This window comes from Spea bombifrons, chromosome 3 (assembly GCF_027358695.1).
Source record: "Spea bombifrons isolate aSpeBom1 chromosome 3, aSpeBom1.2.pri, whole genome shotgun sequence".
NCBI classification, from domain to species: Eukaryota; Metazoa; Chordata; class Amphibia; order Anura; family Pelobatidae; genus Spea; species Spea bombifrons.
Genome location: NC_071089.1, coordinates 42,094,635 through 42,109,017, shown reverse-complemented (window position 1 = coordinate 42,109,017; position 14,383 = coordinate 42,094,635). Strand labels below are relative to the sequence as shown.

Sequence of the window (14,383 nt, the reverse complement as noted above, 5' to 3'; positions counted from 1 at the left end):
TGGATTGTCCGTAGTGTTTTCCAAAGCTTGAACCAATGAAGTCTTCCTATCTTCCTTCAGAATTTCTTCTCGCTCTCTTGTTTAGTGTTTTTATCTTGGAACTTATCTCCCGGTTGTCTATGAAAGGAATGAGATCTATTACCCGGTTGATAAGGTCTTGAATTCCTGTAAGGGTATCGCCTGTTCCACTACATTCTCCTATCCTGAGGAAGTGTAATTTGTGTATCAGACAATTGTTTTATCTCAAAGGGAAGATCATATAATGAAGCCTTGGATGCTGCATCTGCCGTCCAGGACCCAAGCCACAGAGCTCTTCTAGCGACTGATGACATATTACAAGCAGATCATTTTAGGGTTTCTTCTGTTGTATCCGACAAAAAAGTATTGGATAATTTTATATTCTTTATAAGATGTAAAACCCTTTTATCCGTATCTTCTGGGAGTTCTTGTTTGCAAAAGCCTTGTGCTCTAGCTACTGTCAAGCCTGCATGTGAAGCCAGACTCTGGAAACATATGCCTACATGACGTCTCTGCTCGTTTGTCCATGGGATCTTTCAGTCCGGCCACCTCTCCAATTGGAAACGTGTTTTTTTTTAGATAGTTGAGCTATTTGAATGTCTACTTTAGGTAGCTCTATTTCTTCTGTGGAACGCAGCGCCATCTAGGCGTTACACTGCTGTGCACATACTCCCACTCGCTGCCGGTTAAATCCCGCAACGGAGATTGCCTCCTTAACGGTAGGCTGAACCTCGCCCTGCTCACACCCGGTGAGCACTCGGACGAAGTTGAATCCCAGGCAGCATCCTGTGCACCTCACCTCTGCTACCGTCCTTCCAAGAACTGTGGATCATAAGGGCGCGGGGGTGGGGAGAACATATTTTATAGGTAAAGGAGGAGGGGTTATAACGCTTTCTCAAGACACTAAGCAGCAGCACCTGATAAATTGTGATAAATGTATTTTGTTCTGCACACGGTTGTGTCTGGCTTGCTACTTCTGGGAGGTTGGGTTGCTGGAGGAATTTATACCTGTAGTAACCTGGGGGCAGGGTGTGTGGAGGAAAATACATTTACGGTAAGAAATTGTCTTTTTATAGGTCGGTAACACTATATGAATGTATAAACCACTAAAATTAAAACACAGGTCCAATATGCGTTTCTAAACTCATCATGGTATATGATGCAATTACTTAAGGGACTCGATCCACTTAATATGACTTTTTCTGTTTTTTGACATTGCTAGTTTAATTATTTGGCAGATTGATTTCTTACTCAAGGATCCATCATCACCAACTCTCTGATAGGGAGAGGTAAACCAGTTCATACATTTTACGTATGTAAATATAAAGCTGTTTCAGATTACTGCAAAAAAGTATTACATGTGTCTAGGGTTAGGGTGACCCAAAGCAAATAGACACTAACTACAGTAAACGTAAAGGATACTGAGCAAGCGCAATGCTCCAGCGCACATGATGCATGGTTCCACAGTGACATAGAGAACAGTCTCTTGAAACACCTCTGCAAAATTCTTGGCATTCTTTTGGCACCATTCCATTACCTGATCAATTGCCACCATTTCTGCATGCCGTGTAGCCTGTAAACAGTAAGCCAGGGCCTCCCAGTTATAAATAAAGCTTCAAGCAGCAATACCATCAAAGCTTTAAACATCAGTTCAGATAACCGTGCCACAAATATCACAAATTAATAAATTAGATTAAATAAAATGATTGACAAAATGATTTTTTGTTTCAAATAACACAAAGAGCAGATAAAGTGATATATAAAACAAACCAAGAAGTATTAGTAGTAACACTGGATATAAAAAGTCTACACATGGTCCCCGCCAAGGGAACCAAATTTGCACCAAGCTACGCCAATTTATATGTGGTTGATTTGGAAGCCGAACATATCTGGTCCCATAATCCCTTTGGTGCAGATTTGGTCCTATGGCGGCGCTACACAGATGACATTCTTATCATTTGGCAAGGGACAACAGAAAGTTTAAACAATTTCATCTCAAAACCAATATAATTTAACTTTCTCTTCCTGTATTAATAAGTTTCGGACGATTTAAGTTTATATCTAACAATCAGATTCATACTAAAACATTTCTCAAGCCGGCAGACAGCAACGGATTTATAGATTTTACCGATTGCCATCATCCTAAGTGGCTATGCAATATTCCGAAGGGACAGGTGGCACATATATGTCGAAACTGCACAAATGATTCCATCGATGGCTTAAGACCTGTGTGTCGAAACGTTGTCTATGTGAGAGAAACTCACCTTACCATTTGAGTGCTGAGCGTCTGCTTCTTTATTTTGGATTTATTGAAGGACCTGTTTTTAAAAACAACAGCTTCCACCCCAAACATACAAAAAACTCTATCATATACAGCCAGGCCATAAGATACAACCGCATCTGTTCTGATACAGCACATCGCGACAAACAGCTCCAGAAACTAAGGGGAGACTTTATGAACCAGGGCTACAATGCCAGGATAATTGACAACCAGATACAGAAGGCCACCAACATTCCCAGAAAAAAATTACTAAAGTACAAAGAACATCATACTGGAACCTGTGTGCCTCTGGTTGTCACTTACCACCCCCAGGTAGAAGCTCTACGCAAAATATCTAAAGAACTTCAAGCAACACTACACACCGATGACAGACTCAGGGACATTTTTCCATAGCCTCCCCTACTTTCCTTCAGACAGCCCCCCAATCTTAAACAACTATTAACCAGGAGTGCCCTGAACAAGTCCACAAAAAATGGCACTTTCCCCTGCCTACAAGGAAGGTGTAAAACATGCGCACACATCCACACTGTGGACATGGTGCCTATACCAAATTCAAATACACACCATAAGATCAATGGTGCTTTCTCCTGCAAATCTTCTAATGTGGTTTACCTTATTATGTGTGCAAAGTGTCCAACAGCCCTCTATGTGGGTGAAACAGGCCAGCCATTGCATAAAAGGTTTAATTCACACAGATTCAACATCAACAACAAGAGAGCAGACACACCAGTGGGAGAACATTTTTGCCAAAATGGACATAGCATCAGTGACATCAGACTGGCTGTATTAATGGGACTGTTCAAAACTCAGAGGGAGAGAAAAATATGGGAGGTTAAATTAATACTTAAATTTAACTCTTTAAATGCTGGCCTCAACCGGGATAGGGAATTTGTATCCCATTATCACTTTGTAGATAATAAACCAGACATGCACACAACCTGACCCCATTAGAGTTGTGAATACCTCCTGACACCTCCTTTTATGACTCCAATCCACCTCTGATTTTAACACTATTGACTGATCAAAGAACCTTGTCTTGGACATGTTTATGTTATCTGCTTCCCAATTGTAACCATGCCATCTGACTGATACTTAAAGAGAGGTTTTTCACATTATTGTATAACATGCCTGATGAAGGGACCTGAGAGGTCTTGAAAGCTTGCAATCTATATTTACTCAGTTAGCCAATAAAGGTATCATTCAAACTCCACTTGTCTCTTATAAAATCATGTAAGAAGCAACCAATCATTCAATTATTAAAAAATAATATTACTATTATATATACAATATTAATATATAATATTTATGTAGGTCATCAGATGGTATTTTGGGACTTTTATGACACTTTTATTGCAATCAATTTCACTCTTACTCTCATCTTAATTCTTAATTCAATATAAAAAATATTTATGGGAATAAACAGCAAATTGTTGTTTTTATTAAGTTTTTTTTATTAAGGTTGTTTAATATTACTCGTATGCCTTAAAAACAATAAAAACACTTAGCCCAAAACTAAAATGACCCCCACCTTTAAAAATAATAAAAAAAACCCACACTTTTAATAAAAGTAAGTAACACACCACAATTCGACAAAAAATTCAACAATATGACTTGGCATTACAGGTACCCAGGCAACCAGTAAATGCTGGAACCTAGGCATGATGGGACTCTGATTGCTGTTAGCAATCACCCTCCTATCATGCCAAGTCAGCCAGTACATGCTGGTACAGGGTGGCTGTAAGTTATGTGCAGACCCCATACTGCTGGCAGCATAAATACACAAGGGGGGCAGCTAGCCAAGTTTCAGCATGTACTGGCTGACTTGGCATGATAGGAGTGTGATTGCTAACAGCAATCACAGTCCCATCATGCCTAGCAGGGCCGGCCTTTGGGGTGTGCGACCGCACAGGGCGCCACACTCCAGGGGGCGCCGCGGGGTCCGTCGCCGCCGCCGCGGGGTCCGACGCCACCATAGCGTACCGTTCATCAGGGGGGCACCCGGCACCCCTCCAGAGACGGACAGTAATGTCCGCCGCTGGAGGAGCAGGCTCGCAAGGGAGCGGTATCGGAGGTCTTTAACAGACCTCCGGCTCCCTTGAGTGATTTTAAGCCGGTTCCGGTTCAAGGATCTCCCTCAAGGATTTCCTAGAGGAAAGGTAGGAAAGCATTCAGTGAGAGTGAGAGTGGATTGGTATATGTATGTGTGGATTAGTGTATGTGTGGATTGGTATATGTGTGGATTGGTATATGTGTGGATTGGTATATGTGTGGATTAGTATGTGTGTGGATTGGTATATATGTGTGGATTGGTATATATGTGTGGATTAGTGTATACGTGTGGATTGGTATACATGTGGATTGGTATATATGTGTGGATTAGTGTATGCGTGTGGCTTGGTATGCGTGTGGCTTGGTATGCGTGTGGCTTGGTATGCTTGTGGATTGGTATATGTGTGGATTAGTATATGTCTGGATTGGTAAGTGTGTGAGAGTGATGGGTGTTATGCTGTACCATTTCCAATGTCTTTTTCATGATCTAATTATGCTCTAAAAGTACATCATAACTCCCATCACTCTATACTGTTCCATACAGTGGCAGAGCTGGGAGGCAGAGGCCTTGCACCCCCACCGCAGGACTCCTGAAAGGTAAGTGAACTACAAAGAGGGAAAGGGTAGATAGTTAGGAGGGGGTAGATAGGGAGAAGGGAGTGAGACAGGGGAAAGGGGGTAGATAGGGAGAAGGGAGTGAGAAGGGGTAGATAGGGCAGAAGAGAGTGAGAAGGGGTAGATAGGGCAATCATACTCCTATCATGCCAAGCCTGCGAGTACATCCTGGAATCTGGGTATGCCTGGGCATGATAGGAATGTGATTGCTGTTAATTATATATATATATATATATATATATATATAATAATGTTATTTAATTGTTTTGTCCTATTTTGGTGTGTTACTTACTTTAAATAAAAGTGTTAGATTTTTTTATGGTGTGGGGGGGGGTCATATTCGGTTTTGGCCAGGTAAATGCTGCACTTTCGGTTTCAGTCCAGAATTCGTTTCGGTGCATCCCTACTACTAAGCCAGACAATGAAGTGGTAGGCCTAAATCACATCAATGTTTGGCGTAGTATATAGTGATTGGGGTTTTGTTACAAGTTTTGTTACAAGTTTTTATTCCTTTCTTTTTTTGGGGATGGGGGGGCGCCAGAGGAGTAGTCCGCACAGGGCGCCAGAACACCTAAGGCCGGCTCTGATGCCTAGGTTCCAGCACTTACACATCCATGCTATCACACACACACTCATTAATTCACAGATTCATTCCCTCAATCACACATACTCATTCAAACAACCACCCCCACCCCCTTACCTGCACTGCAGCTCTCGATGCTGCTCAAAGAATTCAGCAGGGGGCGCGGCATCCCTCTGCGTTCACCTGTACTGCAAAGAGGAAGCAGGACTGGAGCAGTGTCATGTGGGTTCCGCTTCCTCTGTGCAGTACAAAAGACCCTCCCACAGGTAAGCAGTAGGGCTCTTGTGATCCCTGGCTGCCGATCTCACGCGGGCCGCACCTCGAGGTCGCATGTTGGACGCCCCTGATCTAGATGATCAAGTTCGGTTTGGTTTGGTTTAGGCAGGTATATCTGGGAGGTGGGAAAATTGAAATCTTCCGACGACACAATGTTTTCTTCTTTCCAACTTGGTACGGAGTGAGAGACTGTGTGCACTGTTAAAGAGTCACTCCGCCCAGAAAGCCAGTAATTGGATGAAAGAACTCCTCCCACGATACCTGTCTCCATCCAGAAATTCTGACGAACGGACATCAATGACGTAAAGACGCAGACGACGGAAGAATGTACCAGGGATATTTAAAACCGCAACAAGGGATTCGAACACACGCAGATTTTCGCGAACATATCAATTTATTTTATAAGGATCTATTCTCCTGAGGAAGCCGGCATAACACCGGCGAAACAAGTTGAGAACCCAGAAAAAGGACCACTGTTGCTTTTGGACATCGTGGAGACTGAGTGGAGACTGTTTTTTACCTAGTATATAATACAAGATATTGCACCACTGTGTCTCTATTTTTATATACTGCTATTGAAGAGCCTGAAATCCACCTTTGTTTGTGAATGAATTAGCACACTTATTACTTCAATTCTCAGAACATATTACACTATTGTTGTTGTATTTCTTCTTCCTTATGTACATGCGCCCCATTTTTGGTTGAGTCTATTTCGAACATCCCGAGGAGTGTTGTATTGGGCTGCTGCAGTGCATAGTTGGGAAAGTACTATTTTCGTTTTTTGATTTGCACATTTTCACATGATTGGGTGATTACACTTAAGTTCACCCCTGTTAAAATGCCAGGTTCTTGTGATGTTAAAGAATGAGACACAGGTAAATCATGTCAGAACTTTTTCCACCTTTAACCCCTTAACGTCCATTGACGGGCCACGCACGCAATCAAAGTTCAATGGTGTCGCTGAAATGAGGCATTCAGAAAAACCGAATACTCACCCCAGGACGCGGTGTGACTGCTCACATGCGCTACTGTGAGTGATTTTCGCAAGATGGCGGCGTGTCCTTTAAAAAAAAAAAAAAGTTGGAAAATTTTGCTAGTGAGTCTCCAGACCCTCTAGAGAACTCTGGCTCCACTTGAAGGGTGAATACAGGTACTGCATTCAACAATGCAAGGCAATGGAGCCCAGCTTTCTAATCACAATGTGATTAGTAAAATATTTAAAAGCTAAAATAAAGTGGTAACATTTAAAAATACCGTATTTGCTCAATTATAAGACAACCCCTCAAAATTTAAATATTAGTTTAGGAAAAAAAAAAAGAGAAAAAGCCTGAATATAAGACTACCCTATAGGAAGAAAAAAGTTTTATTGTAAATATTGACATGTAAACTATTATAATAAAAACATTGATTAAAAAAAATTGTTTTTAATTTCCTTTAAATTGCCACTCTGTCCTAGTTATGCACATCTGCCCCCCAGATATGCCTTGTACCCCTTATACGCCACTCTGCCCCAGAAATGCCTTATACCCCCTATATGCCACTCTGCTGCCCCAGAAATGCCTTATACCCCTATATGCCACTCTGCTGCCCCAGAAATGCCTTATACCCCCCTACATGCCACTCTGCCTCCCTAATAAGCCACTCTGCCCCCCAGATATGCCGTCTAATCCTCTATTTGCCACTCTGCCTCGCAGATATGCCCTATACATCCATATATGCCACTCTGCCTCCCTGACATGCATTTTAGGTAAATTATATTTTGTTTTCAACAACATACCATACCAACAGGTTTGGAAGATAAAAAATAAATGGTGACTAACATAAAATGAAATCAACAATAATAGGTACAAGAACGTGGGGAGCTCAAACTGGAGCACAGATACAGCTCTGCACCGCCAAACTTAACCAAGAAAGAGCATGGCGTGAAGCATTGTGGATAATGACTCAAGCGCTGTCAAAAAAAAAAAAAAAAAAGGGGGGGATATCACATAAACATAAGAACAGAGAAGGTAGGGGGAAGGGAAGGGGAGGGAGGATAGGGAAAAGGACAGTAGGGGATATGGTAGGAGGGGAGCAAGATGAGGAGGAAGAGGGGAGGATTTTTGGATGTACGTCCAAAAAACACATCCCAAGAATCCCCTATGGCCGGCATGAAAGCCGGAAAGCTGTTTAAATTTTTAAATGCCGATCACGCGATCAGGCATTCCCTTCCGGGTTGCGTCACTGCTGACGTCACCCGGAAGTTCATCGGAGGACAAGATATCCCCTGCAGGGGGACTTGCACAGAGATCACAGTGTGATCGGTGCAGGGGGGTCGCGAAAGAGGAGCGTGTTTCTCACCCTCCTCTCATGCTGAAAAACAAAACGGAGGGAAAAAAAAACTGTCATAAAAAAAGAAATCATTAATACAATAATTAAAAAAAACAAAAAACAAAGTGAGCTAACTGATGTCATTGTGACATCACTGGCATTAATAACATGTTCAAGAGGTCCCTAAGAGGACCTCTAACCATTTAAAAATAAAAATATATAAAAAAAAATACAACAAAAATAAAATGAAAAAAATGAAATATAATTTTTTTTTAAAACCTTACATCCCATTGTCCTAGCATAACATCTGCCCAGTATAACCCTCCTGCCCCCGTTCACAACCTCCAAACCAGTTAAGCCATAAGCATAAAAATGATACGAAAAATGTACACCTTACAGTATGTTCCCTATTAATGCTGGGAAAGTATGGAAAATCAATATAAGTTAGGTATTTCTGAAATCGGGACACCTGAATTGATAAACTTGGAGGCAAAAATGGCAAAATTGATCCGGGTACCAAAAAACCCTGGAATTGAAGGAAGAATTTCTGGCAAGTACTTGCTGTGTGCTACATGTGACAACAATCTCCCGTATTCTTCATATGAATGGGCTATGAGGTAGGGTAGCAAGACAGAAGCCTTTTCTTACAAAGAAAAACACCCAAGCCCGACTGAAGTTTGCAAAAATAAACATCAAGCCCCCCAAAAGCACACGGGAAAATGTGTTACGGTCTGATGAAACCAAGGTTAAACTATTTGGACATAATTCCAAAAGGTATGTTTGGCGCAAAAACAACACTGCATATCACCCAAAAAATACCATACCCACAGTAAAGCATGGTGGTGGCCATTTTTCTACAGCTGGAACCGGGGCCTTAGTCAGGGCCCAGACCTGAATCCAATTGAACATCTGTGGGGTGATCTGAAGAGGGCTGTGCACAGGAGATGTCCTCGCAATCTGACAGATTTGGAGCGCTTTTGCAAAGAAGAGTGGGCATACATTGCAACGTCAAGATGTGCTATGCTAATAGACTCCTACACAAAAAGACTGATTGCTGTAATAAAATCAAAAGGTGCTTCAACAAAGTATTAGTTTAAGGGTGTGCACACTTAAGCAAACAGTTTTTATTCCCCCTAAAAGATTTCAGTTTGTTTTGCAATTGAATTGTTCACGTTATAGGTAGGGCTGCAACAACTAATCGTTAAAATCGATAATAAATCGATAATGAAAATAGTTGCCAATGAATTTCATTATCGTTTAGTTGAATCGATTTTTATCGATTATAAAATGAGGGTTTTTTCAGGGGGCAGTTATGGTTGATGGGTTCTTTAGGATTAATTTAATGCTGAGGACTGAGGGTTAATTTAATTAGGTTAACTTAATTTGCAGTTAGAGATAAAGGGGGGCAAATTAAGGGGAATCTAAATCCTGGGGGCAGTGAAGATTAATCCAGTACTTACCGTATTTGCTCGATTATAAGACAAGGTTTTTTCCAGAAAAATACCCCTCGTCTTATAATCGGGTCGTCTTATAATCAAATAGGTCTGACTATGAGACTAAGATCCAGATCCCCCGCAACGCTGCAGGGGACCTGGATCCTCCTGTCTCTCCCCCCCCCCAAACTTACCTGTGCTTCTGAGTCCCCGGTGCCTAGTCCGAGCAGCGTGTAAAGCTCTACGCGATTCGCATAGACAACTTCCTCTGCAGCCGGGAGGAGGTGCGGTTAGCAGCGGGGGTTGTCTCCGTCCATCGTCAGAGATCAGAGTTCCCCGCACCGGGCGGCCGGGGGAACTCTGACAGCCGGGGAAGGTCTGCGCAAGGGCACTATGGCATATCTGTGTGGTATAAGGCATATCTGGGGAGGACGGAGTGACACATCTGGGGATATAAGGCATACGTGGGGAGGGCAGAGTGGTATATCTGGGAGGCAGTGTGGCATATCTGGGGGTATGTGACATCTGGGAGGTAGTGTGGCAAGCCTCAGATGTGCATAACTGGGGGGGCAGGTTGGGAAATAAAAACAAGAAATGCATTTTTAGCAAAGTTTTTTTTCTGCCATTTGTTTTTTAACATCCAGTTATTTTAAATAAATGAAAAATTTACATTTATTTTTTATCCTTTTATTAATAATAATAAAAAAAAAACGGCCAACTTATCGATTATAAAAATAAGCGTTAGTTGCAGCCCTAGTTATAGGTCACATTTAAGGTGGAAAAATTTCTGACATGATTTATCTTTGTCTCATCAGAAGAACCTGGCATTTTAACAGGGGTGTGTAGACTTTATATCCACTGTATATATAGCGTGTTAAATACAATTGTACTCTCTTACTTTGAGATTATTTTCACCAGCTTTAGAGGCGGGGGTTGGTCCGAAGACTGCAATCTTTTGGAAGCCTTATGTACAAGTCATGAAAGGGTACTCCTATGGAGTGTCTGCAAACAAACTAAGGTGGTTGCTAATGTGCTAGTGATAATTGCTACGGTTATCACCACCCTAGGGATTGCACCTCTCTGGGACCTAACATGAAAGCTAGTGTCCCCTAAGTAGGGAATACACTCCTGCTTGTTAAGTAAAGTTTAACAAAATATCAAATCATAATGGCATGGTACCCCAGTTTTCGCCCCTTTGCCAAGTATGCCCTTATCTGACTGCATAAACCTCTCCACTTCAACTGCCCACAGCCTTCCCACTCACAGGGAACACACCCAAGAAAGACACATGAAAACTTACATTCTTAGTTTCATTCACCTCATTCCGTCCTTGCCCCACAATCTTATTGTCATAAACCATGAGGCAACCAACTGGAACCTCTCCGTTAGCCAAGGCATTCTCTGCCTAGAAATAAAAGTAAAGATGATTGAGAGGAGGTATCCTGAATATGTTCTTAAAGGAATTTAACTTACCAAATCAAGCTCAGCTAATTGCCATTATTTCTTTTTTACTTTGAATTAAATAAGGTATATGGTTCCAGAGAATACAAGAATATACATTGTTATACCCCAGAAATATCCCGATCACAATCCTGTTATACAAACTTGATCAGTAACACAATAAATAAATAATAATATATATATAAATTCCAATAATAGTTAGTTACCGGCACTCCTGGGACTTCTATAAATGATTACACGAAAACTCCAATTTTCTGGTCAACGTTTCAGTCTATTTTATTTGTAGACTTTCATCAGGACATGACAGAAAAGGAATGCAGAGCGTATTTATACTATATACCATAAAGTAATAGAATTAACAGAACTTACCACACCTGTAGTGCTCGAAGTGTCCAAACTCGCCGTGTCTAACTCCTAAGTGCGCATGTGCGTGATGTCACCAATGCGTCGGAGCCTCAGACGTATAGTCTGAGTGCTGGGTACTTATGGCGACGTTTACATCTAAAATGCAGAAAATCTGCATAATACGTGTCTAATATGCAATATGTGAACCTCTATGATGTGCCCTTGTATAATTATGTATAGTATTATACTCGTGTGTACAAAATCAACTGTTATTCATATATTATCAAAATCTTAGTGCAAGGTCATATATGTACAATGATTAAAGAGTGTTATGTGTAAGCATCGTATTGTTTATCTTATTTATAGCAATTCATCATTACCCTTCACTATATTATAAATACCGTATATTCCGGCGTATAAGACGACCCCCAACTTTTACAGTTCAAATATAGAGTTTGGACTATACTCGCCGTATAAGACTACCCCTCTACCCAGCATACAACAACCAGCCAATCACGGCAAGCAATGTACCTTACCGGTGATTTGCTGGTTGATTTGCTGACATATGCATACATGCACTGCCCTCACACACACACACACACACACACGTATATATATATATATATATATATATATATATATATATATATATATAAAAAAAAAAATATATATATATATATATATATATATATATATATATATATATATATTAGGGCTGCAACTAACGATTATTTTCATAATCGATTAGTTGGCCGATTATTTTGTCGATTAATCGATTAAAAAAAATGAAAGTAAATTTTTCATTTATTTAAAATAATTTAATAAACAAATGATGTTAAATACAAACAGCAGAATAAAAAAAAAACTTTGATAAAATGCATTTCTTGTCTTTATTTCCCAACCAGCCCCCCCAATTTATGCACATTTGAGCCCAGGCTTGCCATGCTGCCTCCCAGACATGCCACGCTGCCTCCCACATATGCCACTCTACGCTGCCTCCCACATATGCCACTCCACGCTGCCTCCCACATATTCCACTCCACGCTGCCTCCCACATATTCCACTCCACGCTGCCTCCCACATATACCACTCCACCTCCACATATGCCACTGTACCTGATACGCCTTATACCCCCTGATACACCACTCCATCCTCCCCAGACATGCCACGCTGCCCTCCCCACATATGCCACTCCACTCCACCCCCAGATATGCCACTGTGGCCCCAGATATGCCTTATACACTCTGATACACCACTCCGTCCTCCCCAGACATGCCACACTGCCCTCCCCACATATGCCTTATATAATGTATATGCCTTATGTCACGAAAAATGTCATTTATCAATTCTTGAAAAACTGCAGGAGCGTTACATAGTCCAAAAGGCATTACAGTATATTCATAATGTCCCATGCGTGTGTTGAAGGCCGTCTTCCATTCATCCCCCTCCCTAATGCGAATAAGGTTATAAGCACCTCTCAGGTCTAATTTAGTAAAAAAAACGATCAAACAGTTCAGGAATAAGAGGAAGGGGATACTTGTTTTTGACAGTAATGTTATTGAGCCCCCTATAGTCAATGCAAGGACGTAAACTGCCATCTTTCTTAGTAACAAAAAAGAACCCAGCTCCAGCCGGAGAGGTGGATTTACGAATAAAACCCCTTTGAAGGTTGTCTTGGATATATGCTTCCAGAGCCTTAGATTCCGGAAGAGACAGCGGGTACGTTCTTCCCCTGGGGGGCATGGTACCGGGAAATAATTCAATGTGGCAGTCATAGGGACGGTGGGGAGGTAGCACCTCCGCTTTGTTTTTATCAAAAACATCTGCGTAATCCAGGCAATAGGCAGGCAACGGTGCAACAGCGACAGAGGCTAGGTTAGCCTTGGTACGGGAAGGTTTCAAGAGGCAATTCTTCTGGCAGTGCAATCCCCAGGCTGTGATATCTTTAAGTCTCCAATGAATGGAAGGATTGTGCAATTGTAACCACGGGAGCCCCAGGATAATGGGGCACTTGGGTGATGAGATGACCATAAGGGAAATAGTCTCTTGGTGAAGTAATCCAACGTGTAGCAGGAGAGGCAAAGAGCTATGAGTGACGGCAGCGGGGTGCAACGGGAAACCATCAATGGCAGAGATGGCAAGTAGGGGAGAACCAAGAGGGGCACAGGGGACCTGGTATTGTTTAACGAAGCTGGAATCGATGAATGAACCAGCAGCCCCAGAGTCGATCATAGCCGTGGTACAAATCCGGTGACCGCTCCATCCCACGGAAACAGAAATAAGGAATCGGTCATCAGGAATCGGAGGAGCAGAAAAATGCTCACCCAGGACAGGCTCCTTAACTGCGCCTAGGTGCGGAAGTTTCCCGGCCTCGAGGGACACAGTCTGACAAAGTGGCCCTTCTGTCCGCAATAGAAACAAAGAGCCAAAGATCTCCTACGAGACCTTTCTTCAGATGTGAGTTTTGTAGCACCCAGTTCCATAGGTTCATCCACGGGAGGACTTGGACTAGGGCTGGAGAAGGTACGAGGAGAGTCATACGAAGATTTGGTCCATCTTTTAGTCTTTTGGGACTGTCTCTCTCGGAAGCGTGTGTCAATCTTTAGAGCCAAAGCCACGAATTCCTCAAAATCCACAGGGAGATCTTTGGTGGATAATTCATCTTTCAATCGTTCCGATAAACCATCGTAGAACGCTGCAATAAGTGCCTCAGGAGACCAGTTTACCTCGGCAGCAATAGTCTTGAATTCAATGGCATATTCCGCCACCGTCTTATAGCCCTGAGAAACATGTAGCAAAGAAAGAGAGGCAGTGGCCGCCTTCCCTGGAACATCGAACGTCTTCCGAAAGGTAGAGATGAAGGCCGAGCAATTGTAGACAAGTGGAGAATTCATTTCCCATAATGGAGAGGCCCATGCCAAAGCTTTGCCAGACAGAAGGGAGATAATGTATCCTACTTTGGCCTTTTCGGAGGAAAACATGTGAGGAGAGAGCTCAAATTGTATAGAGCAC

General features: G+C 42.1%; 1 protein-coding gene across 1 annotated transcript in view; it reads right to left on the bottom strand.

Annotated features, from left to right (window-relative positions):
• The window catches only part of ADAT2 (adenosine deaminase tRNA specific 2), a 46,618-nt gene that overhangs the window by 13,910 nt on the left and 18,325 nt on the right, over positions 1–14,383 (bottom strand). The window contains 2 exon segments of the mRNA XM_053460893.1: positions 1,446–1,591; positions 10,866–10,970. Coding sequence (XP_053316868.1) covers positions 1,446–1,591; positions 10,866–10,970 — 251 coding nt within the window.